The sequence below is a fragment of the Pipistrellus hanaki genome (assembly GCF_964339955.1).
Source record: "Pipistrellus hanaki genome assembly, chromosome: 5".
NCBI lineage: Eukaryota > Metazoa > Chordata > Mammalia > Chiroptera > Vespertilionidae > Pipistrellus > Pipistrellus hanaki.
In genome coordinates, this window is record NC_140507.1 from 101,498,659 (window position 1) to 101,521,336 (window position 22,678).

At 57.2% G+C, this 22,678-nt stretch overlaps 1 protein-coding gene and 1 long non-coding RNA gene across 4 annotated transcripts in view; one reads left to right on the forward strand and one right to left on the reverse strand.

The window, feature by feature from the left end:
* The first annotated feature begins 1,286 nt into the window (after positions 1-1,286).
* On the forward strand, positions 1,287-2,636 carry LOC311623116. 2 transcript variants are annotated; one of them, XR_014795099.1, is made up of 3 exons: positions 1,364-1,546; positions 1,603-1,720; positions 2,177-2,636. It is a non-coding gene; the product is annotated as an uncharacterized lncRNA (long non-coding RNA). The 2 variants fall into 2 exon arrangements; XR_014795098.1 differs by having other exon boundaries at positions 1,287-1,720.
* A 693-nt stretch (positions 2,637-3,329) lies between these two features.
* Positions 3,330-22,678, reverse strand: part of PRSS12 (serine protease 12) — a 54,884-nt gene continuing 35,535 nt past the window's right edge. The window contains exons 5-11 of one of the 2 annotated variants that reach the window (XM_084883406.1): positions 21,734-21,930; positions 19,325-19,466; positions 13,006-13,211; positions 10,098-10,176; positions 9,348-9,470; positions 6,345-6,625; positions 3,330-5,166 (exon numbers count right to left, since the gene is read on the reverse strand). In XM_084883406.1, coding sequence (XP_084739532.1) covers positions 4,859-5,166; positions 6,345-6,625; positions 9,348-9,470; positions 10,098-10,176; positions 13,006-13,211; positions 19,325-19,466; positions 21,734-21,930 — 1,336 coding nt within the window. In that variant the 3' untranslated portion in view covers positions 3,330-4,858. The remainder of the gene's footprint in view (positions 5,167-6,344; positions 6,626-9,347; positions 9,471-10,097; positions 10,177-13,005; positions 13,212-19,324; positions 19,467-21,733; positions 21,931-22,678) is intronic. The other variant, XM_084883407.1, reaches the window with a different exon arrangement.

Genomic DNA, 22,678 nt, shown 5'->3' on the forward strand with positions numbered 1-22,678 from the left:
CACAGTCAGTGTTGTTATCCTATTTATTACACCGATGGTCTGAGTATCCCGTCTGAGATCAGGCTTCACACTGGAAAAATCCGTTGGCTTCGTTCCCCAAACCCCACAAACGTATCGCTATCTGAGCCTTAAACTTCCAGTAGACAGAAACGGTCACAAAGCAATGCTTAAAGTGGAAACAGAACAGAGTGCAAAGTCGTGGGGCTTTTTTATTAGCTTTATTTTCAAAGTTTTATATTTACAGAAAAGTTGGGACAGCAAGCTCGCAGATGGAGACAAAGCAGTGTGGCGGGCAGGTGTGCAGGAGTAAAAGGTACAAACCTCTGAGATCGCTGTGACTAACGACGACGAGCTGTCAGTAACAGGAAGGAGCCACAGCAAGGCCAAAGGTGTTCCCCCGACACTTCCGGTTAAAACCAGGAGTCCCAGGGAGGAGATGTGAGCATGGCGACTACAGTTAATAATGCTGCATGTTTGAAAGTTGCTGAGTAGATTTTAAAAGTCATCTTAAAAGAAAAAATATAACATGTGTGGGACTGAGTTTAACTAGATTTAGTGTGATCATTTCACAACATATTAAATACCAATCATGCCGAAGCCGGTGTGGCTCAGTGGACAGAGCGTCGGCCTGCGGACTGAAGGGTCCCGGGTTCGATTCCGGTCCAGGGCATGTGCCTTGGAGGCGGGCACATACTCAGACCATCGGTGTAATAAACGGGGGGATAACAACACTGACTGTGAACAAAGGCGGGGGGGGGGAGGGGGGGTGTGCAGGAGGCAGCTGGTCGATGATTCTCTCTCATCGGTGTTTCTCTCTGTCCCTCTCCCTCTCTGTGAAAAATCAATAAAAAATATTTTTTTAAATACCAACCATTGTCTACACCTAAAGCTAATAAATGTCCTAAGCCAAGCGTATCTCAGTTTTTAAAAAGGAAGACTAGATGGGAACTTTCAGGATGGAGGAAAGACCCGGACCCGCTCCTTCAGCCTGGTGACGTCAGCGACGAGCCCCGAGAGCCCGGCCCCGCGGGACCGGCGCCCGCGCCCCGTGCGGCCTCCCCCAAGGGCGAGCCCGCGGGGCCGCCGGCCGCCGCTCCAGCCCCTCCGCTCCAGCCGCCGCCCGGAAGGAGCGGGCTCCACCGCTCCGCCCCTCGGCCGCGCGCCTCCGCGCCGGGATTTCCAGTTCTCGCGAGAACGTTTGGCTTCCCCTGTATGCGTGTGCGTCAGCCTAGTGGGCGGAAGCCGTCAGAAGGAGGGGGAGGAGCTGGGGCGGGGCTTACGCCCTCGCTCCCTCCCAGCCCCGCCCCTCGCGGCGCGCCCCGGAATGACGTCATCCGCTGTATAAGAGCGCGTGCGCAGGAGCGTGCGGCCTTTCCCGTCCGGGTGGCGTCGGTGAGTGGTGCTGCGGAAGGCGCCGAGGCGGTGATGCGGACCAAGCCCGGTGGCCCGGTGGCCCGGTCGGAATGCGGCCGACTCGAGGGTCTGGCGGCGGCAACCTGCGGGCGGGGCGGCATCGGGGTCCCGTAGGCCGCGGCCGCCACGTGCAGTCCCGGCGCCGAGTCCCGGGCGCTGAGGCCCCGGCGCCGAGTCCCGGGCGCTGAGGCCCTAGTGCCGAGTCCCCGGTGCTGAGTCCCCGGCGTCGAGTCCCCGCGGGCGAGGACGGCCGGGTCCGCTGGGGCCCGGAGGCCGCTCCCCGCCGCCCAGCGCCGCCCGCACCGCGGTGAGTAGTGAGCTCGTGGCCGCCGGGCGGGCCGGGTCGCGTCGCGGATCTCCATGTGTCTTTGGGACCTGTCACTGTGGCAGTCTCCCTTCCTAGCCATGGAAGAGCATTTTCTTGTTTATTGGCAAAGCTGTCACCATCTAATTGGTATCAGATTCTGACTTGCACAAGTAACAGTCTTCACCTGTAAAACCCGGGAGGGCGCTGGGTTGTGCAAAGATGTTTCTCAGTGTTTCCACTAAGTTGAACTAGTTGCTTCAATGGTGATGGAGACAAGGTACGTTCCTTTTATCCTATTTCAGAGTTAGTCTTACTGCGAGGAAGTGGGAGGCCCAAGCTGGCCGTGCTGCTGGCATTATGTAACTCAAAGCAATAATTAGCCAACTCAGTGGGAGTCGCTGAACTACCTGTTAGGTACACAGATCGGAATGTTATTGAGCTGTTCTTCCCTTGCAGGGATGAGAAGCCCATGACCGGTGAAGTCTCCTGGAGCTTCCTGCACTGCACAGGATTTCCAAGGCGCCAGCTCCAGGGTGGAGTGGGAAAGGTGATGGGAAAACAAAGTTCAGGAAGCCACAGAGGGAGCATTTTCGGCACAAACCTGAATGTTTGTTTTTTTGTGTGGTTTTTTTTTTTTAATATATTTTACTGGTTTTTTTTACAGAGAGGAAGGGAGAGAGATAGCTAGAAACGTCGATGAGAGAGAAACATCGACCAGCTGCCTCTTGCACACCCCCTACCAGGGATGTGCCTGCAACCAATGTACATGCCCTTGCCCGGAATCGAACCTGGGGCCTTTGAGTCCATGGACCGAGGCTCTACCACTGAGCCAAACTGGCTTAGGCAAACCTGAATGTTTTAAGTAGCAATAAGTGTGTGCTTGTTACAATTAAATAAAGTGCTTGGTTCATCTGCATGTTCTGTGTGCGCTGGCTGATCGCTATGTGGGAAGGTGCTTACAAGTGCTAGTGCTGTCAGGAGAGCAGGTGCCAGTGGGAGAGGTGAGCACATGGGGAAGCAGGTACAAGAAAACCGGGTTCCAGTCCGTGGTGTGTGGGCACGCTAAATAGCCCCCTCAGTCAAGGAGAAGGGGGGCCTTGGAGCCAGGTTCGGGGGTTAGCTCGGAACAGCTGCTGCTGCCCGTTGCTCCCCTGGATGGAGTCTCAGGGACCCTTAGAGGTAGGGATGGCACAGGTGTGCTCCGTTGGGTAAGTGTGCACTGGTCCTTTGTCCTGAGTGGATTTAGCTCTTGGCAGGTGGAACTCCTAGGTGAGAGTATTAATAGAATATTCATCAGCTTTCCAGGGGTGATCTCCCCGGGTGGGTAGGTGCCAGGGCAGGGGGTCCTGAGGCAGCCCATACCGTTTGCTTTCCTAGGCCTGGGTGTCATCTTCAGGGAGGAAAAGGTTAGGGGTCCCAACCTCATGACCAGTGATGTACTGGGGGGAGGGGACATGGTTACCCTGGGGTTCCTTAAAGCATATTTTCATTGGGTGCCTGTTGCACCAGGCATCCGGACCTCTGCTCTGGTGAGCACATGGCCCGGACCTGTTCATGTCTAACCTCGGGGAGCAGGGTCCTGCCACACAGATTGGGCAGCTGCACCAGGTGAAAGGCTTGCACTTTATTTACACCTTTGCATCTTAAGTCACATAATCAACAAATCTTAAACCAAAGAGTTTGACTTGGAGGTTAAAGGAACTTAACACCACTCTCAGGTTTCCTTAACACCCCTCCAATCTCAGGCTTTTGGTAATGTTACTCTATCGATACAGCTTCGCAGTTCTGCAATAAGGCAGAGCACCATTAGGTTAGCACCAGTTCTACCAAGCTGCGGGTTTGCAAAGCAGGACAATGATGCAGAGGGAAGGGAGAAGTCCCTTAAAAGGGTCACCCTTAGGCCTGCAGTGTGCAGAGACTCCTGGGATACCAGAGAAGACCTGGGGTTTGGGGAGGACTCCAGCGTGTCTGACAACAGGGCCACTGGAGCATCCTGGGTGCCTTTCAGACGTCCAAGACCGCACTGCCACCGAGAGTGTCCTGACAGGCAGTCCTTAGCACTTGGGGATGAGCCAGAGGGAAACTTCCCTTTGGGCAGAACATGGGGGCACAATGCCACTCAGCTTTGGGGCCCTCTGGAGTTTGGGTTCAAGGCCCACCAGCTGCCTCACTTGCTCTCCGGGCCTGTTTCCTTACTAGCCTTTTGTAAGCAGTGCGGTGCCCGGGCACACTGGTGGGTGCACTGCACGGGATAAGCAGTTCTTTAGAGCTCCCCACCGCAGGGAAAGCGTTTTAATGGATTATTAAATGGGACCATGGCTGGCCTCGGGATATCTAAAGGCAGCAGTCTGCCCTCTTCAGTCAGGGTGCAGGAGACGGCATAACGCTAAGGAACAAACACATTGCCCAGCTGAGTGACATGGTTAAAAGTAACCAGAGTAGAGATGCTAACACATCAGGTGGATAAATTAGGTTGTGCATCCAACAAATTGAAGACATGCATTAGCAAGAATCCCACATGTTCCTAGCAACATACAAGATGGTTAGAATGCTTCAGTGCAGAGGCCTCGTTCGAGAACGTGCTGTGACAGCCTACTGCGGTCTATCCAGTGCGGGCCCTCCGCTGGGCCCTCACCGCACCTGACAGGCCACCGAGACCAGCCTCTGGGAGCGGAAACCGAGCTGAAACTTATGTAAACAGGAAACGATGGCCCTCTTACTCCGGTGAGGTGATGAGTATTTTTTCCGTCAAACGTGGGCACATGATATGAATCCATAGATCACTGACTCAGTTACAAGTTCTCCAAAAAAGGGTAAAAGCATTATTGCACAGTCATTGTATACAATGATATCCAGAGGATGATGAGAAATAGAGTTAAATAAGGTTCAAATGGGAACAAAGTTAGTCTCCAGGGAAACTAACATGGGAGGCAACAATGCAATGAAGGGCAGTCAGTACCACACGGAGGCATGTACGAACGTCCACACCGCAGGTCCCCCGCAGCGGAGGGGCCACGGTCGCGTCACACCCGCACACGGGCCTCATCCCCATGGCGGGCATCGCTGGCGGAGGACCACCGCTGAGGTTGAAAGTTTCCAACGCACTTTTAAGTACCGCTTCCTCGAGGGTTCCACCAATCACAGTTTGGTGACACTTTTGATCCAAGGTACAAAGGCTGACACTTTGGTATAAACGCCGGGTGAGCCCTTGGCTCCACAGCCGTGCCCCCAGGAGGTCACCCCGTACACGGCCCAGCCGGCTCCCGGCCGCTCGCACACCAGGGGCCCCCCGCTGTCCCCCTGGCAGCTGTCCGCCCGGCCGTGTGCGTGGAGGCTGCCCGCACAGAGCATGCTCCCGGTGAAGCGGCCCTGGTAGCGCTCCGCACACCGCCTCCGGGGCAGCAGGGGCACGGCGGCCTGCTGCAGGGTCCGGGCGTAGGCGCGGCCTGCAAACCAAACGTCCGTTAGCTTCCCGCCGCGGTCCTGTGGGAAGGGCCGCACTGGCAGCTGCAGGAACATGAACGTCTTTCCAATAGAAGCTCTGCTGGGACGCTAGTGCGGTTTACACGGCACAGGTGCCACCGCCTGCCTTTCGCCATGTTGGCACTCGGCACCTTCTTCCCTCCACTGACCTGCTTCTCCGCACTGAGTGTGGCAGACGAACCAGTGAAAGGGCAGAGCAAGGCTCTCAGCAGAACCTCCCTTTGTTGAAGAGCCAGCCCCGTGTGCACTTAGTGCTTATCTCGATGCTGGCCTTGTGCGCCACCCTTGACCAGTCAGGAGGTAGCAGGGCATACCCGTGTTTCCCCGAAAATAAGACATCCTCCGAAAATAAGGCCTAGCGCATGGAAAGATAAGACATCCCCTGAAAATAAGACCTAGTGCAACTTTGGGAGAAGAAATTAATATAAGACACTGTCTTATTTTCGGGGAAACAGGGCATAGCTCAGACCCAGGAATGCGTTAGTCATTTCCTGTCTTTGTGCCGTAAGAACTGCTGTTAAGTCCCAGCTGTAAAACCCTGGAATAAAACCCTGACCAATTGGGGTCAGCCAACTCGGGTCCGACCCTCCCCCGGCCGAGACCCCTGTAAAGCCCTTTGTTCTGTTGAAGCTCCCTCTCTTTCCACCTGGCCGCTGCACCGGTGTATGTGGGACTGAGCTCGGGCTAGCTCGAATAAAGGCTCTGTGCTTTTGCATCGGACTCGGCTCCCTGGTGGTCTTTGGGGATCACGAAATCTGGGCATCACACTAGCAGCATTATGGACTCGCTACAGACAGCCCCACAGAAAGCAGGCATGCAGGCGTCGGTGTCTGAACTCCACACAGGAAAGGGGAGGGATGCTCAGGCTGGTGTGGGTGAGCACGTCCACTCCTCTAAGATCCCTCTGCCTCCCTGACGTGAGGACCGATTACAAGTGACAATTATCGTCAGCACGTAGTGACAGTAACTGTCCTAAACAGAAGCCCCGTCTTCATACACATGTACGACGGGCTTTAGCTCCACACCCAGATTGTGAGTCCAAGTTCATGACCTCACCTGAATCCACTAAGATGTTACAACCGACCGTCCGAGCCGCCATGGGCCGGTGACCCGCCCGCCTCCCCATCAGCCATTCCGTTACCTGTGTCTCCCCAGCCTGTGATGTGGCAGTTGGAGGCCGTCTTCTGTGGCCTCTCCCTCCAGAGCGGCAGGCAGGCGGGCAGTACGTGGCTGCTGAGCCTGGCGCACTGCCCGTCCGGGCCCTGCAGCCTGACCAGGGCGATGTCGTGGTCACTGCTGTCCGGCCGGTACGCCCCGTGAATGACGATCTGCTGGACTCCGATTTCCTCCTCAAACTCCTCGGGCACCAGCGTGTGGTAGTCCCCGACCCGGACGGCGTAGCTCCGCGTGCTGTTCCCGTACCTGAGAGCAGGAGCGGGTCAGCCTTCCCGATGCTGAAAGGTGGTCGTGGCCGAGTGACGGCCCCCAGAGCTACCGCAAGCCCGTGTCCCATGTCACCCGCCCCCGAACTCCCCCTTTCCTTCCACTGCTCTGCCCCCACCGCTGCGGGATGCAGGAGTCATCCTTCAACCCCACCATAGCTCAGTCCCTGGATCCTGACCTCCCTCTCTCCAGGCTGCATCCCATAGTCTCTCTGTCCTTTTATCTGACAACCCCCGGCTCCGGCTTCGCGGGCACCACTTCCGAGGCTACGGGGAGGGGGAATGGCATGGAGCAGCTCCCACCCTAACTTTTCCCCAGAACATGAAGGTGGTCCACTGGGAACCTGGCCTTCCTTGGGTGTGAATGTAGAGAAGTCGGCATTCTCCAGGGACTGCCCACCCATAGAGCACAACCTCCCCTTGCTCCTGTCCATTCCCGGAAGCTGGACGGCCAAACACAGCCAGGCTGTGCAGGCCCTGACAGCGCCATGTGATTTAACTGTCCGGCTCAAGACACCCAACGGCGCTCCAGAGATGATGTCGCCATCAGCCACCTGCCACGGACCTGGAATACCGTTTCCTGTGCTTCTCTGGGGGTCTCCATCTCAACTTAACTCATCCGTCTTTAACCCAGAGGCGTTTTACATGCGTGCCCACAGAATGTCACCTGCTGGCTCTGCTTCCAAATGGAAGCAACATGTAGGATTATTGCAGGTCCCGAGACTAAAAACCAATAGTGGCTTATAATCAAATATTTAAATAATTCTCAACTAACTCCCACTTTCTGTATACTGATATTACTATTTTAAAGATTTAATATGCCTAATTAATGTCTTCAGGTTTTAAAGTAATACCCCAAGTGATTTATTACTTATCAAACGAGAAAAACTGTGCACCCTTAAAAGTACTGCTGAAATGTTTCGTGTATCTTTGAAATAGAACTTAAAAACCATTTCGAGCAACACTGGCCAGTACAGTAGCCAGAGGCCACCTGTGCCTGTTGAGTGCGGTAGCCAGGGGCCGCCTGTGCCTGTTGAGTGCGGTAGCCAGGGGCCGCCTGTGCCTGTTGAGTGGTAGCCAGGGGCCTCCTGTGCCTGTTGAGTGCGGTAGCCAGAGGCCACCTGTGCCTGTTGAGTGCGGTAGCCAGGGGCCACCTGTGCCTGTTGAGTGCGGTAGCCAGGAGCCACCTGTGCCTGTTGAGTGGTAGCCAGAGGCCGCCTGTGCCTGTTGGATGGTAGCCAGAGGCCACCTGTGCCTGTTGAGTGGTAGCCAGGGGCCGCCTGTGCCTGTTTAGTGGTAGCCAGGGGCCGCCTGTGCCTGTTGAGTGGTAGCCAGGGGCCGCCTGTGCCTGTTGAGTGGTAGCCAGAGGCCGCCTGTGCCTGTTGAGTGCAGTAGCCAGGGGCCACCTGTGCCTGTTGAGTGGTAGCCAGGGGCCACCTGTGCCTGTTGGGTGGTAGCCAGAGGCCACCTGTGCCTGTTGAGTGGTAGCCAGGGGCCGCCTGTGCCTGTTGAGTGGTCGCCAGAGGCCGCCTGTGCCTGTTGAGTGGTAGCCAGGGGCCACCTGTGCCTGCTGAGTGGTAGCCAAGGGCCACCTGTGCCTGTTGGGTAGTAGCCAGGGGCCTCCTGTGCCTGTTGAGTGTGGTAGCCAGGGGCCACTTGTGCCTGTTGAGTGGTAGCCAGGGGCCACCTGTGCCTGTTGAGTGGTAGCCAGAGGCCGCCTGTGCCTGTTGAGTGGTAGCCAGAGGCCGCCTGTGCCTGTTGAGTGGTAGCCAGGGGCCACCTGTGCCTGTTGAGTGGTAGCCAGGGGCCGCCTGTGCCTGTTGAGTGGTAGCCAGAGGCCGCCTGTGCCTGTTGAGTGGTAGCCAAGGGCCACCTGTGCCTGTTGGGTAGTAGCCAGGGGCCTCCTGTGCCTGTTGAGTGGTAGCCAGAGGCCGCCTGTGCCTGTTGAGTGGTAGCCAAGGGCCACCTGTGCCTGTTGGGTAGTAGCCAGGGGCCTCCTGTGCCTGTTGAGTGTGGTAGCCAGGGGCCACTTGTGCCTGTTGAGTGGTAGCCAGGGGCCACCTGTGCCTGTTGAGTGGTCGCCAGAGGCCGCCTGTGCCTGTTGAGTGGTAGCCAGAGGCCGCCTGTGCCTGTTGAGTGGTAGCCAGAGGCCGCCTGTGCCTGTTGAGTGGTAGCCAAGGGCCACCTGTGCCTGTTGAATGGTAGCCAGGGGCCTCCTGTGCCTGTTGAGTGCGGTAGCCAGGGGCCTCCTGTGCCTGTTGAATGCGGTAGCCAGGGGCCACCTGTGCCTGTTGAGTGGTAGCCAGGGGCCACCTGTGCCTGTTGAGTGGTCGCCAGAGGCCACCTGTGCCTGTTGAGTGGTAGCCAGGGGCCGCCTGTGCCTGTTGAGTGGTAGCCAGAGGCCTCCTGTCCTCCGCCTTCCTAACCAGATAACTAACCAGGTAACCAGGGGTCTCTGCTAGCTCTCAGCACCATGTCACCCTCTGGCGTGCTCTCAGCAAGCGCTACAGTAGCTGCCTCCCCGAACACCACCTTCTGTTCCCCTAAGGCCAGTCCAGGCTTTCTCCAACACCGGGCAGGGGTGAGCTCCTGGGCCCTCCCTCCCAGGGAGCCAGGGACGCACAGACCTGGCCCTGTGGGTGCTGGGGAGGAAGGCGGGAAGGGACTAGGGGAGGCTGTCGGAGTGGACGGAGGGGACGTACCTCTTGAAGCAGTGCGCGGCCGTCAGCACCCAGCAGCTGCTCAGCAGCGTGGCCCCGCAGAGGAGCCGGCCGTCCCCGCGGGGGGACCGGAGGCGCAGGGCCACCTGCCAGGGCCAGCCGCCCCTGGAAGACAGCAGGCGGCCCGTCAGGCCCAGGAGAGGGCAGGCTCGGGGGCATCAGAGGGCCCGGGTGAAAGACCCCCTGCCGTGGGAACGGTGCCCCGCCTTGCACCCGGCCTGGGCACCCCGTTCCAGAAGCCAGCCCTCCTCCGGGCCTCGGGGTGAGAAGCGGGGCGCCCCTCACACCCTCCTCACGCCCTCCCCTCGCAGCCTGCAGAGCATTCGTGGGCAAGCGCTGGTTTCCACAGTAAGTGCAGCAGCGAAGTAACTGAGCAGGAGCCACATCCAGGGCCCCGATGCCACACTCAGTGCGCTCCGGGCCGCGCTGGCGCCCACCTCCGGGAGCTGGTTTCTGCCACGCGCTCAGCAGCTGGGGATCGGACAGCGGCTGGGAACGCACAGGCCGGCGCGCGCAGAGGGGCCGGGGGCGCGCAGGGGGCCGGGGCGCGCGCAGTGGGGGCCGGGGCGCGCGCAGTGGGGGCGGGGGCACGCAGGGGGGCCGGGCGCGCGCAGGGGGGCCGGGCGCGCGCAGGGGGGCCGGGTTCGGTTGGAGAACGCCACGAGTAAACCTCTCCCCGTTTGCACCCAGTCACCCAGTGCCTCTGACCTGGGTCTCCATGGAAACCCTTACCTAAGCGAGTTCTTCCCTCCGACGATGCGCTTCTGCCGCCGGAGCATCGGCCGGAGCCCACAGCCGAGCGGGACGGGCGCTGGGCAGAAACGTAGGAATTACTCCGATCGGGGCGGGAAACAGCCACCCAGACCCCGCCGCTCCTGCTCCGACTCAAGTGCCCCTCCTCAGAGGACTGGCTGCCTTCCTGGCAGGAGCCCCAGGCGCCTTCTCACGCCCAGGGCAGCGCCACTCACGGCAGAGCAGGCCCTGGGGGTCCCGGCTCAGGGTCTGACCCATCAGAGCCCATGCCGCCTCCTCTGCTGGGAGAGGCTGTCTGGGCGCCGGAACATTAGCCAAAGGCCCGGTGGTCCAGCCCCTCTGTTCACACAGCCTCTGCCAGCCCCGTGCCAGGCACCTGGGGGCAGCCCCCCTCAGCGGGCAGCTGGCCCACGTGCACCCCGACTCCCATATCAGCACGCACCGGGCTCGCTGTGCCCTCGGTGGCAAACTGCACTCATTCATTCGTTTATTTCATTTTTTAGAGTCTTCTGGTAAAAACCGGAAGACCTGCTAGACAAATTCTAGAAGAGCTGTAAGCACTTTTAAAATAATTTTTAAAAATATTTTTATTTATTTCAGAGAGGAAGGAAGAGAGGGAGAGAGAGAAACATCAATGATGAGAATCATGGACCAGCTGCCTCCTGCACGCCCCCTACTGGGGACTGAGCCCGAAATCCAGGCATGTGCCCTAACTGGGAATAGAACTGCGACCTCCTGTTCATAGGTCGATGCCCAACCTCTGAGCCACTCTGGCTGGGTCAGCAACTGTATTTAATCACATTTCCAAGATAACAACCTTTACAGCAAGAGCGTAAACAAAAGAGCCAAGATAAAAATATATGGTGGGTGTGTGCAGAAGCAGGTGCAATCTAAGGTACGGCTGATTTCCCGATGTTTCAGAAGGAGAGCTGGCAGGTGAGCTCTGCTCTTTGGGGAGGTACATGTGTGTAAAGCAGAGACTGATTTTTCTCTGGGCGAGGACAGAGACCTCAGCACCAGTGGTTGCCTTGGTAACCAGTAGAGGGAGACTCAGCAGGAATCAGCACTAGCAGGTCCTATGGCGGAGGTGCCACAAGGTCCCCAGAGGACTGAGTGCCACGTGCACTCATGCTCAGGCTGGGCCCTCACCGCAGGGCCGGGCCTCTCGCTGGCACTGCCAGCTCTAACATGTGGGGCGAGAACATGCGTTTGCCGGGACCCTCCGGCCAGGCCAGGGGATGCTGCCAAGCAGGGATGAGGTAATGCCGAGCCAGCGGGGCTGGCGTTGGCCTCATTCTGAGCAGAGCACCAGCTCGCAAGGAAGGAAGGTCTACCGAAGGCCACCAAGTCCGCTGCTCCAATGACTGAGAGGCTAAATGCAGCTCGTTTACGAAAGGACCCTCCGATGCTCCAGCCTGAGTCACCCTCTCACAGTCGGTCACCAGGTCTCGAGCCTCAACACAGAAGCAGCAGTGAGTGCCGGACTCTGCAGTCTGGGGGGTCTGCGAAGGAATCTCTTTATCTGAAGTACAGTAGCACTGGAACCATGGAAATGTATCAAAATAGACATTGCTACAACTCCAGGAAGGCCTGTCCTGGCTGGTCTGGCTCAGTAGATAAAGCATCAGCCCATGGACCGAAGGGCCAGGTTCAATTCTAGTCAAGAACACGTACCTGGCTCGCAGGATCAATCCTGGCCCCAGGTCTGGGCATGTGCAGGAGGCAACCAATCAATGTGTCTCTCACATCTCTCTCTCTCTCTCTCTCTCTCTCTCTCTCTCTCTCTCTCTCTCTCGCTCACTCTTGCTCCCTGTCTTCCTTCCACTCTCTCTAAAAATCAATGGGAAAATATCCTTGGGTGAGGATTAACTCTAATAAGGCATAAGAACAAATGCATAAATTGTGGAGAAATAAATCTGTCATACTTTAAAATAGGTTTACCTGGGAATATAGTAAATGTTGTAAAACGTTTTACAATTGCTGGGTTTTTTGTGTTTTCCTTTTGCTTAAGGAATAATTGAAAGAATGTTCTACTAGTTACATTCCACTTGTAACTGGAGGTTGAATTGCTGAAGGGAATTTAATAAAACACGTTATAGCCAACACTTGGGAAGAACTGGCTTGCCAACTCCTGTTTGTCATGCATATGAACACACGTGTCTCTGAGCACAAAAGGTTGTAAAGGTCTCTCTCTACACTCCAAAGCCCCTCAGACAGCGAAGAACCACACGAAGGAGACCAGCTTACGGACCGTCTGCTCCTGGGCAGCCAGGGGACAGTGGTAGAGAAGGACCGGTGCTGAGGCCCCTGCTGCGCAGAAAGCCAGCACAGCAGGCCAGGGCGGTGAGCAGAGGCCATGGCTCTTCGCACAGAGGCCCGTCTTCTCCAAACAGCGGTGGCCCCTTCTCGCTCACCCGCCCACGCCCACAGCGGCTGTAATTCGCAGGGTGGCTTCCGTTTCGGACGGCGGCAGCTAACTGGTTAAAGCAGTACTTGTTTCATAAAAATTACACTCGAAGCTTTCAACAACTCTTCTATTTAAGCACAACACATCAGGGACTGTCTCCTATGAAAAGATTCTTTCTCCTTTTCCTGACAGTTTTAATTTCAAAAGATAAAGCCTATAAAAAAGGATTTCTTCTGTTTAAAAGATGATCCCTGTTGTTTTGACTCTCAGGCTGAGCAGCAGTGCCCTCTGGCATTTGTCTTCGCACTTTCATTTCTTCTTATGAAGGAAACGTCAGCTCGGCTTTCGGGACGCCGCCCCCCCCCACCCACGGCGATGCCCGCGGAGCGGCCGGCGGGTGCCCTCCCACAGCAGGGCCGGCCTCCTGGGCTGTGGGTGCCGCTCCCGGCAGGACCGGCTGCGGGGCCGGAGGAGACTTACCTTTATCCCTGTTCCCGGGCGCCTTCTCGCCGAGATAATCACAAATGACGCCCGCGTCCTCGCTGTGGCGGCAGTTGTGCCTCCCGACCTCCTGCTTGAGGCAGTCGGCCAGGGCCCGCTCGCCGCCCGTGCACACCACGTTGTCCATGTGGATGGGCCCCCGGCCTTCCCCGAAGTACGCCATGGCCCGCGCCCGGGCGGGGCCCCTGCGAGAGAGCGCCAGCTGAGGGGCCACGGCTCTGGCACAGCAGGTGCTTCCTAAGGCTCCGCACAGCCCTGGGAAGCAGCTGTGCCTCTGCCACGCGGGGGCTGCATGGAAGGAACTGAAGGAAGAGCTTCTCTCCCTCTCCCTCTCCTTCATTTCCTTCTCCCTCTCCCTCTCCCTTTCCCTCTCCCCCTCCCTCTCCCTCTCCTTCTCCCTCTTCTTCCTCTTCCCCTCTCTCTCCCCCTCTCTCTCCCCCTCCCTCTCCCCCTCCCTCTCCCTCTCCCTCTCCCTCTGCCTCTGCCTCTCCTCCCCCTCTCCCTCTCCTTCACCCCTCTCCCTCTCCTTCACCTCTCTCTCTCTCTCTCTCTCCTCTCTCTCTTCTCTCCTCTTCTCTCTTCTCTCTTCTCTCTTCTCTCTTCTCTCTTCTCTCTTCTCTCTTCTCTCTTCTCTCTTCTCTCTCTCTCTCTGTCTCTGTCTCTGTCTCTGTCTCTGTCTCTCAGTGTTCCCCAGGGGTCAGCTCCCTGAGTTCCCGTCCCAGTCACTGCCTGCCGCTGTGTGAGGCCTTCTCCTTCCTCATTGACCGAGCGCCAAGGCCTGAAGCCACTCCTCCGTCTTCACAGCTCAGCGACTCCCCTGGGCCACACATTGTTGACCTTTGGGGGCTTTTAAAATGCAGCAGAGCCTACAGCCATGCCCGGTGCCGGGCCTGGTTACAAAGCGGATGACTGTTTTACCGCTAGGCTGTTCGCCTGAAACTAACACAAAACAATACCGAATGCAAACTGTGATTGAAAAAATTAAAATTTAGCAAAACCTGAGTGCCACCTGACCGCATTAAAGGAGAGTCGTGGAGGGGCCGGGTCTGGGCAGGTCTATGTCCCCAGTGACCTAAGGGGGCGACCGAGGCCAAGGCCGCTGCCGCCGGAGGTGCCGCTGGCACTGTGCCTGTGCCCATGCCCGTGCCCGTCCGTGCCCGTGCCCGTGCCCGTGTCCGTGCCCGTGCCTGTGCTCTGTGCCTGTGCCTGTGCCTGTGCTCGTGCCCGTGCCCGTGCCCGTGTCCGTGCTCGTGCCCGTGTCCGTGCCCGTCCGTGCCCGTCCGTGCCCGTGCCCGTGCCTGTGTCCGTGCCTGTGCCTGTGCCTGTGCTCTGTGCCCGTGTCCGTGCCCGTGCCTGTGCTCTGTGCCCGTGCCCGTGCCTGTGCTCGTGTCTGTGCTCTGTGCCCGTGTCTGTGCTCTGTGCCTGTGCCTGTGCCTGTGCCCGTGCCCACGCCTGTGCCCGTGCCCGTGCCCGTGTCCGTGCCCGTGCCTGTGCTCTGTGCCTGTGCCTGTGCCTGTGCTCGTGCCCGTGCCCGTGCCCGTGCCCGTGCCCGTGTCCGTGCTCGTGCCCGTGTCCGTGCCCGTCCGTGCCCGTCCGTGCCCGTGCCCGTGCCTGTGTCCGTGCCTGTGCCTGTGCCTGTGCTCTGTGCCCGTGTCCGTGCCCGTGCCTGTGCTCTGTGCCCGTGCCCGTGCCTGTGCTCGTGCCCGTGTCTGTGCTCTGTGCCCGTGTCTGTGCTCTGTGCCTGTGCCTGTGCCTGTGCCCACGCCTGTGCCCGTGCCCGTGCCTGTGCCCGTGCCTGTGCCTGTGCCTGTGCTCTGTGCCCGTGCCTGTGCCTGTGCCCGTGCCCATGTCTGTGCCTGTGCCTGTGCCCGTGCCCATGCCTGTGCCGTGCCTGTGCCTGTGCTCGTGCCCGTGTCTGTGCCCGTGCCCGTGCCTGTGCTCGTGCCCGTGTCTGTGCTCTGTGCCCGTGCCTGTGCCCATGCCCACGCCTGTGCCCGTGCCTGTGCTCGTGCCCGTGTCTGTGCTCTGTGCCCGTGTCTGTGCCCGTGCCCGTGCCTGTGCTCGTGCCCGTGTCTGTGCCCGTGCCCGTGCCTGTGCCCGTGCCCACGCCTGTGCCCGTGCCCGTGCCTGTGCCCGTGCCTGTGCCTGTGCTCTGTGCCCGTGCCTGTGCCTGTGCCCGTGCCCGTGTCTGTGCCTGTGCCTGTGCCCGTGCCCATGCCTGTGCCCGTGCCTGTGCCTGTGCCCGTGCCCGTGTCTGTGCCTGTGCCTGTGCCCGTGCCCGTGCCCGAGGCCCAAGGCTTTCATCCCAGCTGGATCCGGAAATCAGCCCCTCCTCTCCTCACACCAGGAAACAGGTTTTAGGAGGAGAGCTTTAATGCAGGTTCCTTTCTAATTAGTCTTCCCATCAGGGCTGCGATGGGTCATGTGTGAAGTGTTCTACCTTCAGAAAAGACCTCGTTTTTTCACGTCCGTTTCAGTTATTGCCAAGTGTAGTCCTAGATTTTTGTTTTTGTGCCTTCTATAAAGGAGATTTTTAAATTTTTATTTTCTGCCTAGCATATAGGAACATTAATGCTTTTAAAAACATTTATAATTTATGATTTACATTAACAAACACTAGGTCTAGTGTCTTTCCAGTTGATTCTCTTTGGTTTCCTAGGCAGACAATCATTCTATTTAAGTCTAATATACTAAGTGTCCAGGATTGGGTCGTCCATTCAACCAATCAAAGTGTAATATGCTAATGATAAGCTAAGGTCACTCAACCGCGTGCTATGATGTGCACTGACCACCGAGGGAAGACAGTCGACCACCAGTATGACATACACTGACACCAAAAGACAGATGCTCCGACCAGTAGGTGAGCTTGCTGCTGGAGTCCAGCCAATTGGGAGTGGCGAGAGAGGCTGGAAATGCCCTGGATCCCTCCCACAATCCCTCCCCAGCTGGCCAACCTCCCGCATCCTTCCCCAGTCCCGATCATGCACCTGTGGGGTCCCTCAGCCTGGCCTGTACCCTCTCACAATCCAGGACCCTCTTGGGGGAGGTCGGAAAGCCAGTTTCAGCCCAACCCTGCAGGCCAGACTGAGGAACCCTGCTGGTGCACGAATTTGTGCACTGGGCCTCTCATATCCAATATAATAAAAGGGTAAAATGCAAATAGAACCAATGGCAGAACAACCAACCAACCAGTCAGAGCATAATAAGCTAATGATATGCTAAGGCTGCACAACTGCTTACTATGACATGCACTGACCACCAGGGATCAAAGAATCAACTGGTCGATCAGTTGCTATGATGTGCATTGACACTCCAACCGATAGATTAGCTTGCTGCTGGGGTCCAGCTGATTGGGACTGAACGAGATGGGCTGGACATGCCCTGGAGCCACTTCTCGGTCCTTTCCCGGGCTGATTGTGCACTGGTGGGCTCCCTCAGCCTGGCCTGCACTCTCTTGCAATCCAGGACACTGTATATATTTTTATTGATCTCAGAGAGGAAGGGAGAGGAAGAGATAGAAACATCAATGATGAGAGAACCATGGATCGGCTGCCTCCTACACGCCCCACACAGGATCGAGCCCACAACCAGGGCCTGTGCCCTGCCCAGCTGACTTTTGTTTAATAAGTAAGGACTGTGTCATCTGTAGGACTGTCTCACTTCAGTTCACCAGTTGAGTTGAACGTGGAATGGATCAGGGGTCCTCAAACTTTTTAAAGTGGGGGCCAGATCACGGTCCCTCAGAGAGCTGGAGGGCCGGACTATATGAACTACTAATTCCTACTGTAACACCTCGGCTGCGCTCACTGCCCAAAAAACCTGGCGGGCCGGATCAGACTCCTCTGCGGGCCGCATGTGGCCCGCGGGCAATAGTTTGAAGACCCCTGGATTAAGTGATGGTAAGCACAAAGCAATGACACACGTAGATGGAAGGGAAATGTATTGATGGGTGTGCTCAGGACTTCTTCCTTCCTTAACTGTGGCTGCACCACAGTGTGAGGATCCAATTTGGCCTTTCTCTTCACATTTCCAACGTACCATGAGATTGCCTGGGTCATGTCTACAGAAAAAACGGAAGTATGGCCCTAGCCGGTGTGGTTCAGTGGTTGGGCATTGTCCTGTGCACTTAGAGGTCACGGTTCCATTCCCCGTCAGGACACATGCCCAGGTTGTCAGCTTGACCCCCAGTGGAGGGCGTGCAGGAGGCAGCTGACTGATGTTTCACTCTCACATCAGTGTTTTTTTTCTCTCTCTCTTCCTTCCTCACTTTCTAATAATCAGCTTGTCTTTTTTTTAGAAAAGGAAGAAAAAAAAAGAAAAACTAAAGTATGAACAATAAAACGTTCTCAAACAGCAATGCTCTTTATTTTTTTTTATTTTAGCCCATTTTTTTAAATTAAATTATTATCTGTGTACATATTTTAACATTGCCCCCCCCCCATACATACCCTCCCTCCCCAGAGTTTTGTGTCCATTGGTTGTACTTATATGCATGTATACAAGTCCTTCGGTTGATCTCTTATCTCCCCCAGATCTCCCTACTCTCCCCGCTGTAATTTTACAGTCTGCTTGTTGCTTTACTGTCTCTATATCTCTTTAATGGCTGATTTTAAATAAGGAAATTCCCTGGGAATGTAATACGTGTGTGTGTGTGTGTGTGTGTGTGTGTGTGTAAGAAGGAATGTGAGAAAGGAAACAAAATGAATCACTGACAAAGTTCACGTGGGCATCTAAGGTAGGCTGGTCCTGCCTGCATCCATGGCCTACATGTTCAAAGCTGGAAATCCGTGTCACGTGCAAATTGCTAACGCTGACAATATGATCACCAATAATGCACTCTGGCCAGAGGGCAACTGGAATTGCAACTGGGTCCAAGCTGAGCAGTAACTTATAGCTTCTGAGTAACAGAAAACAAACTTTGAATTAAAACATTAGAAAGTTAATTTTGAATTTTTGTTAAAATAGAAATAACTTAGTCCTGGCTGGCATTGCTCAGTGGTCAGGGCGTCAGCCTGTGCACCGAAGGCTGAAAGGCTTGCTTCTGGCCAAGGGCATGCACCTGGGTTGAAGGTTTGCTTCCTGACCCAGGTCGGAACTCATGCTGGAGGCAACCAATCCCTGTGTCTCTCTCACATCCGTTTCTCTCTCCCTCCCTCCCTTTCTTCCACTCTCCCTGAGAAAACAATGGAAAAAATTTCCTCAGGTGAGAATTAACAAAATAAGTAAAATAGAAATACTTTAAAAAATAAAAATGTATCCTGCATAGAATAACTAGTCACATTTACATAAACAGATGTGTAAGAGAGGGTATAGCTTGAAATCCAAACCACCACTCGTAACCCACTACGAGCTGGACAGTGTGTGTGCATTCGCTGACACATCCTAGCCCTCTGCACGGAACACATTCCAGATATTTGCACACTCACTGCACACGTGCACAAAGCCTCAACCCTGCACGGCTGGAGGAGGCCACAGGAGGGGACCCGCCTCTCCATGTCAGCACTCACAGCGGGAACCAGAGTCCTCCTTCCGAGTGACGGCTGGGCCCGGGCTGAGGGGGCCTGGGGGCCCGGGGACGCTCCCGCAGACACACAGCCTCTGGCTCAGGAAAGCCGGGCACCAGCGTGGGGCCATCGGGGCGGTGAGAGCGCCCACAGAGGAAGCACAGGGAAGGCAGAGACAGGCGGCTGGAGACCACCGCAGCTGGCCGTCTGCAATCCTGGGAGCCAGACGGAGGCAGAGCAGCGTCTAGTTCGGCCTCGGCTCAGAGCCAGGGCGCAGGGCTCGCTGTCAGTGGGTTTACAGAGCGTCTCTGCCCTGTGCGGGGAGCGCCACTCACTCTCTAATCCACAGCCTCTCACGGCGGCAGCGTGACATACACACACAGGGAGGCTAGCTCAGCCCCTGCTGACGGCAGCACACGGAGTCAGAGTGATCACAGGACCAGAGGCCCAGGGCTGCTGTTCCAGGCTGGGGCCTCCCTTCCCCAGCTGCCAGCTGGGGCCTGCCTTTGTTCCACGCTGCCCCCTGGTGGTCAGCGCACGTCATAGTGACAATCAAACGCCCATGCTTTTAGGCTTTTATATACATAGGTTTGTTATTAAGTAAAAGCTACATGTGTATGTGACATATTATATATCTCTTGTGAAAAGACAGAAAGTTTTAAGCACTCTACTTAGTATTCTTTACAATTCTGAATGAGATTTATAAATTAATATTCAAGAAATCACTCCTTGGAACAGGCCTTAAGACTCAGAAGTGTTCCTGAGGTGCCCGGCTGAGTAATCAGCTCCCTTACCTGAAGCCGAGCTGCCGGCAGGTCACAGCCGCGTTCCTGTCCGTCCAGCCGTCATCGCAGATGGTTCCCCACTGGCCCCTGAGGAACACCTCCACTCGCCCCTCCCTCTCGTTCTCTCCGTCCACCAGTCTGACGGGGAAACCTAGGGCATGATCCGAAAGCATCAGAGAAGCCGAAGAGCCCACGGAAGAGACTTCCCCAAACACTGCTTGTTTTTAGAGGCAGCTCCCAGGCAGCTGGGCAGCGGAGAGAAGGGACAACAGAAACGCCCACTCTGGTCATCCTGTGAAGCTGTGAGGTCACTGCTCAGTCCCAGCACTGAGCGGCAGCAGAGGGAGGGCGGGCGCCAGCTGCTGGGAAAGAAGGGAGGGAGGAGGGGGGTGGGAAGAACCCTGTAAAGTCGTGCATTGCCCGCCGGGGTGGCTCAGTTGTTGAGTGCCAACCTAGGAACCAGGAGGTCACAGCTGATTCCTGGTCAGGCACATGCCCAGGTTGTGGGCTCGATCCCCAGTGTGAGGAGGAAGCCGATCCATCATTCTCTCTCATCATTGGTGTTTCTTTTTTTTAAAATATATTTTATTGATTTTGTACAGAGAGGAAGGGAGAGAGATAGAGAGCCAGAAACATCGATGAGAGAGAGTCATCAATCAGCTGCCTCTTGCACACCCCCTACTGGGGATATGCCCGCAACCAAGGTACATGCCCTTGACCGGAATCGAACCCAGGACCTTTCAGTCCCCAAGCCGACGCTCTATCCATTGAGCCAAACCGGTTTCGGCTCATCATTGGTGTTTCTATCTAACCCTTCCTCTCTGATGTCAATAAAAAACATATATATTTAAAAAATAAAATGAAATAATAAAATAAAGTCGAGCCTGATTTTATTGCACTGAGTTCTAAGCAGTAAGGCATTGACTGGGAGCTGCGCTCGTGTGGCCTGTCCGCTCACGGGAACAGCTCCGCTACGACCTCAGAACGCACGAGCAGACAGACACGCTGGCCTGCGGTGAGACGAGGGCGAGGCGGAAAACGGGGGGTGGAGAGGGGTCACAGGGAGCACCGCAGACCTCCTCCTGCTGCTGCCGCCAAGGAGGCTCACGCCGTACAGACGGCAGGAGGCAGGAGCTGAGCACCTGACCGCAAGCAAACACAGACACGCGAGGTTCCCCGTGTGCGCCGACGCCGGGAGGGGGTGCAGCTGGCCGCGGAGCCTGCATGCTCTCAGGGTCACACTGCGAGGCTGGGGGCAGGCCCCCATCCAATGTGACGGGTGTCCCCATAGGAAGGGCAAAGTGGACAGACAGACCCAGAGGCAGACCCAGGGCCAAGCAGCCGGGCCCAGCCACAGAGGCCTGACACAGGCCCTCCCGCCCAGGCCTGGAGGAGCCGTTCCTGCCCGCACCTTGACCTTGGCCTCGCAGCCTCCACACTGAGACAGCGCCTGCCACGGCAGCCCCAGCGAACCAGGCGCACGCTTTCCGTGACTCAGTTACCAGTGCTAGCAGGGGCTCCGGCGTCAGGCCCTGAGCCCACAGTGAGCCGCAGGGGCACAGTGGCGCGTGCCTGCAGACTGGCAGCGGGGTACGCGGCAGACGGAGGAAGGTCACCCGGCAGGTGTTCCACCCCAACACAGAAGCACGAAGAGGCGTTGGCTAATGACAGAAAGTGCTTGGTGGCTCCTCCACCCGTCCTCGCCCCGTCCTGTGTGCCTGTGCCCGGCTCTCCATCCTGTCTGCTCTGTGCTCTGCTGGCCCGGCATCGCACAGAGCCGAGCTCCACCAGCTCCCCGCCCCCGCCCGGCCGGCCCTCCTCCTGGAGCCGGTTCCCGCCTTCCTGACCCAGCTCCCCATGCTGTGCTGACCCCCAACCAGAACATCACTTCCGTTGCTACTTCAAAACTGTCCTTTTGCCGCTGTTAGTTACAGGGAGGCACCAGGATTTCATAATGCGTATACCCTCTTTAATTGATTTCAGGCACGGTTAGGTAGCCGAGCACCTTGACTACCGAGTGCCCACGTGGTGAGCACGGGACCCCAGTCCTGCCCTGTCCAGCGTGAAGTGTGAGCGTCCCCGTCTCCGAGCAGGGGGACGCCAAGGGGCGCACTCAGCCCGAGGTTAGACGGGAAACCGTGGTGACCACAGCCTCGCCGACACCGGCCGGAGGGGGATGGCAGCCTCCTGTCCCTCCCAGAGGGCCTGGCCGGACACGCCGCGCAGGAAGCTGAATTCCGGGTAAGGAAAGTAACTCGAGGAGCAGGTACTTTTCAACATTGCGGGAAGACTCAGAAGATTGATTTTTTAATGGAAGTGACTGACCACAAGAACACGGCAGGGAACAGAGTGAAAGGTCCAAGATGGACTCTTCCCCTGCCTGGGACAGACAGGGCACACACACGGCTGTGTCCTCACCCAGCGATGGCCGGTGTCCCTCGCCGCGCGGGGCACAGGCCACGGCCACGTCCTCGCGGTGGCTGCAGTCGTGGTGCCCCCACGGCGGCCGGGAGCACTGCAGGAGGCTGGTCTCCCGTCCGGAGCAGCTGACCTCGTCCAGCCAGATGGGCCCGGCGCTCTCCCCGAAGGAGCTGGCGGGGGCCTGCTTGCCGTACCTGCAGGTGGGACAGACGTGGGCAGAGGGCTTGGCCTGCCCCACCCGCGGGAAGCGTGCAGCCGGCCAGGAGCCTCCTGCCGGCCGGCCGGCCCCGCAGTGCAGTGAACGGACCACCACCCTCCCTCCCTGCCATGCCTGGCTTCTGTCTGCCCTTTAACCCGCCCACCGAGAAGACGCAGAGAGCTAGCCTGGGCTCCTGGCAGGCAGAGCGCTGGGCCCGGAGCTGAGGCCGCGGCCCACAGGGGCCTCTGACCAGCCTTCTGGCTCCCCGCTCTGCCCCATCCGCTTTGCTGCCTCATCCACAGGGACACTGACGTGTTCTCAGCGGCTCGTGACTCACATGAACTTGGTTTTGTATGTTTCTATGGAGGGCGCTTGTGTCCCACTGACCATACTCACAACCCTGCACCACTGGAACCCTATGCTCTGCTAACGCACCTGCCCAGCAACCTGGTCACCAACCCAGCCTGCTCACCCCGCCCCCAGCTTCCTTTCCTCTGGGAAGCCGAGGAGCCGGAAGTCAGCCACTGAAGTTGGCCCTCCAAGGCCATGGAACTGCACTCACTCACACACGGACGTGGTCCTGTTTGAGCTGAGAACACGAAGACCCCTCTCTGTGTGGCCGAATCTTCCTCATCCTCTCCCTGTGCACTGAGTCATCCCGTTTGCTTAACATGAACAGCATTTGAGCAAACAAACAAAAAATGAAGCTTTTCTAAGACCCCCTATTTTGCTGACTCATCAAG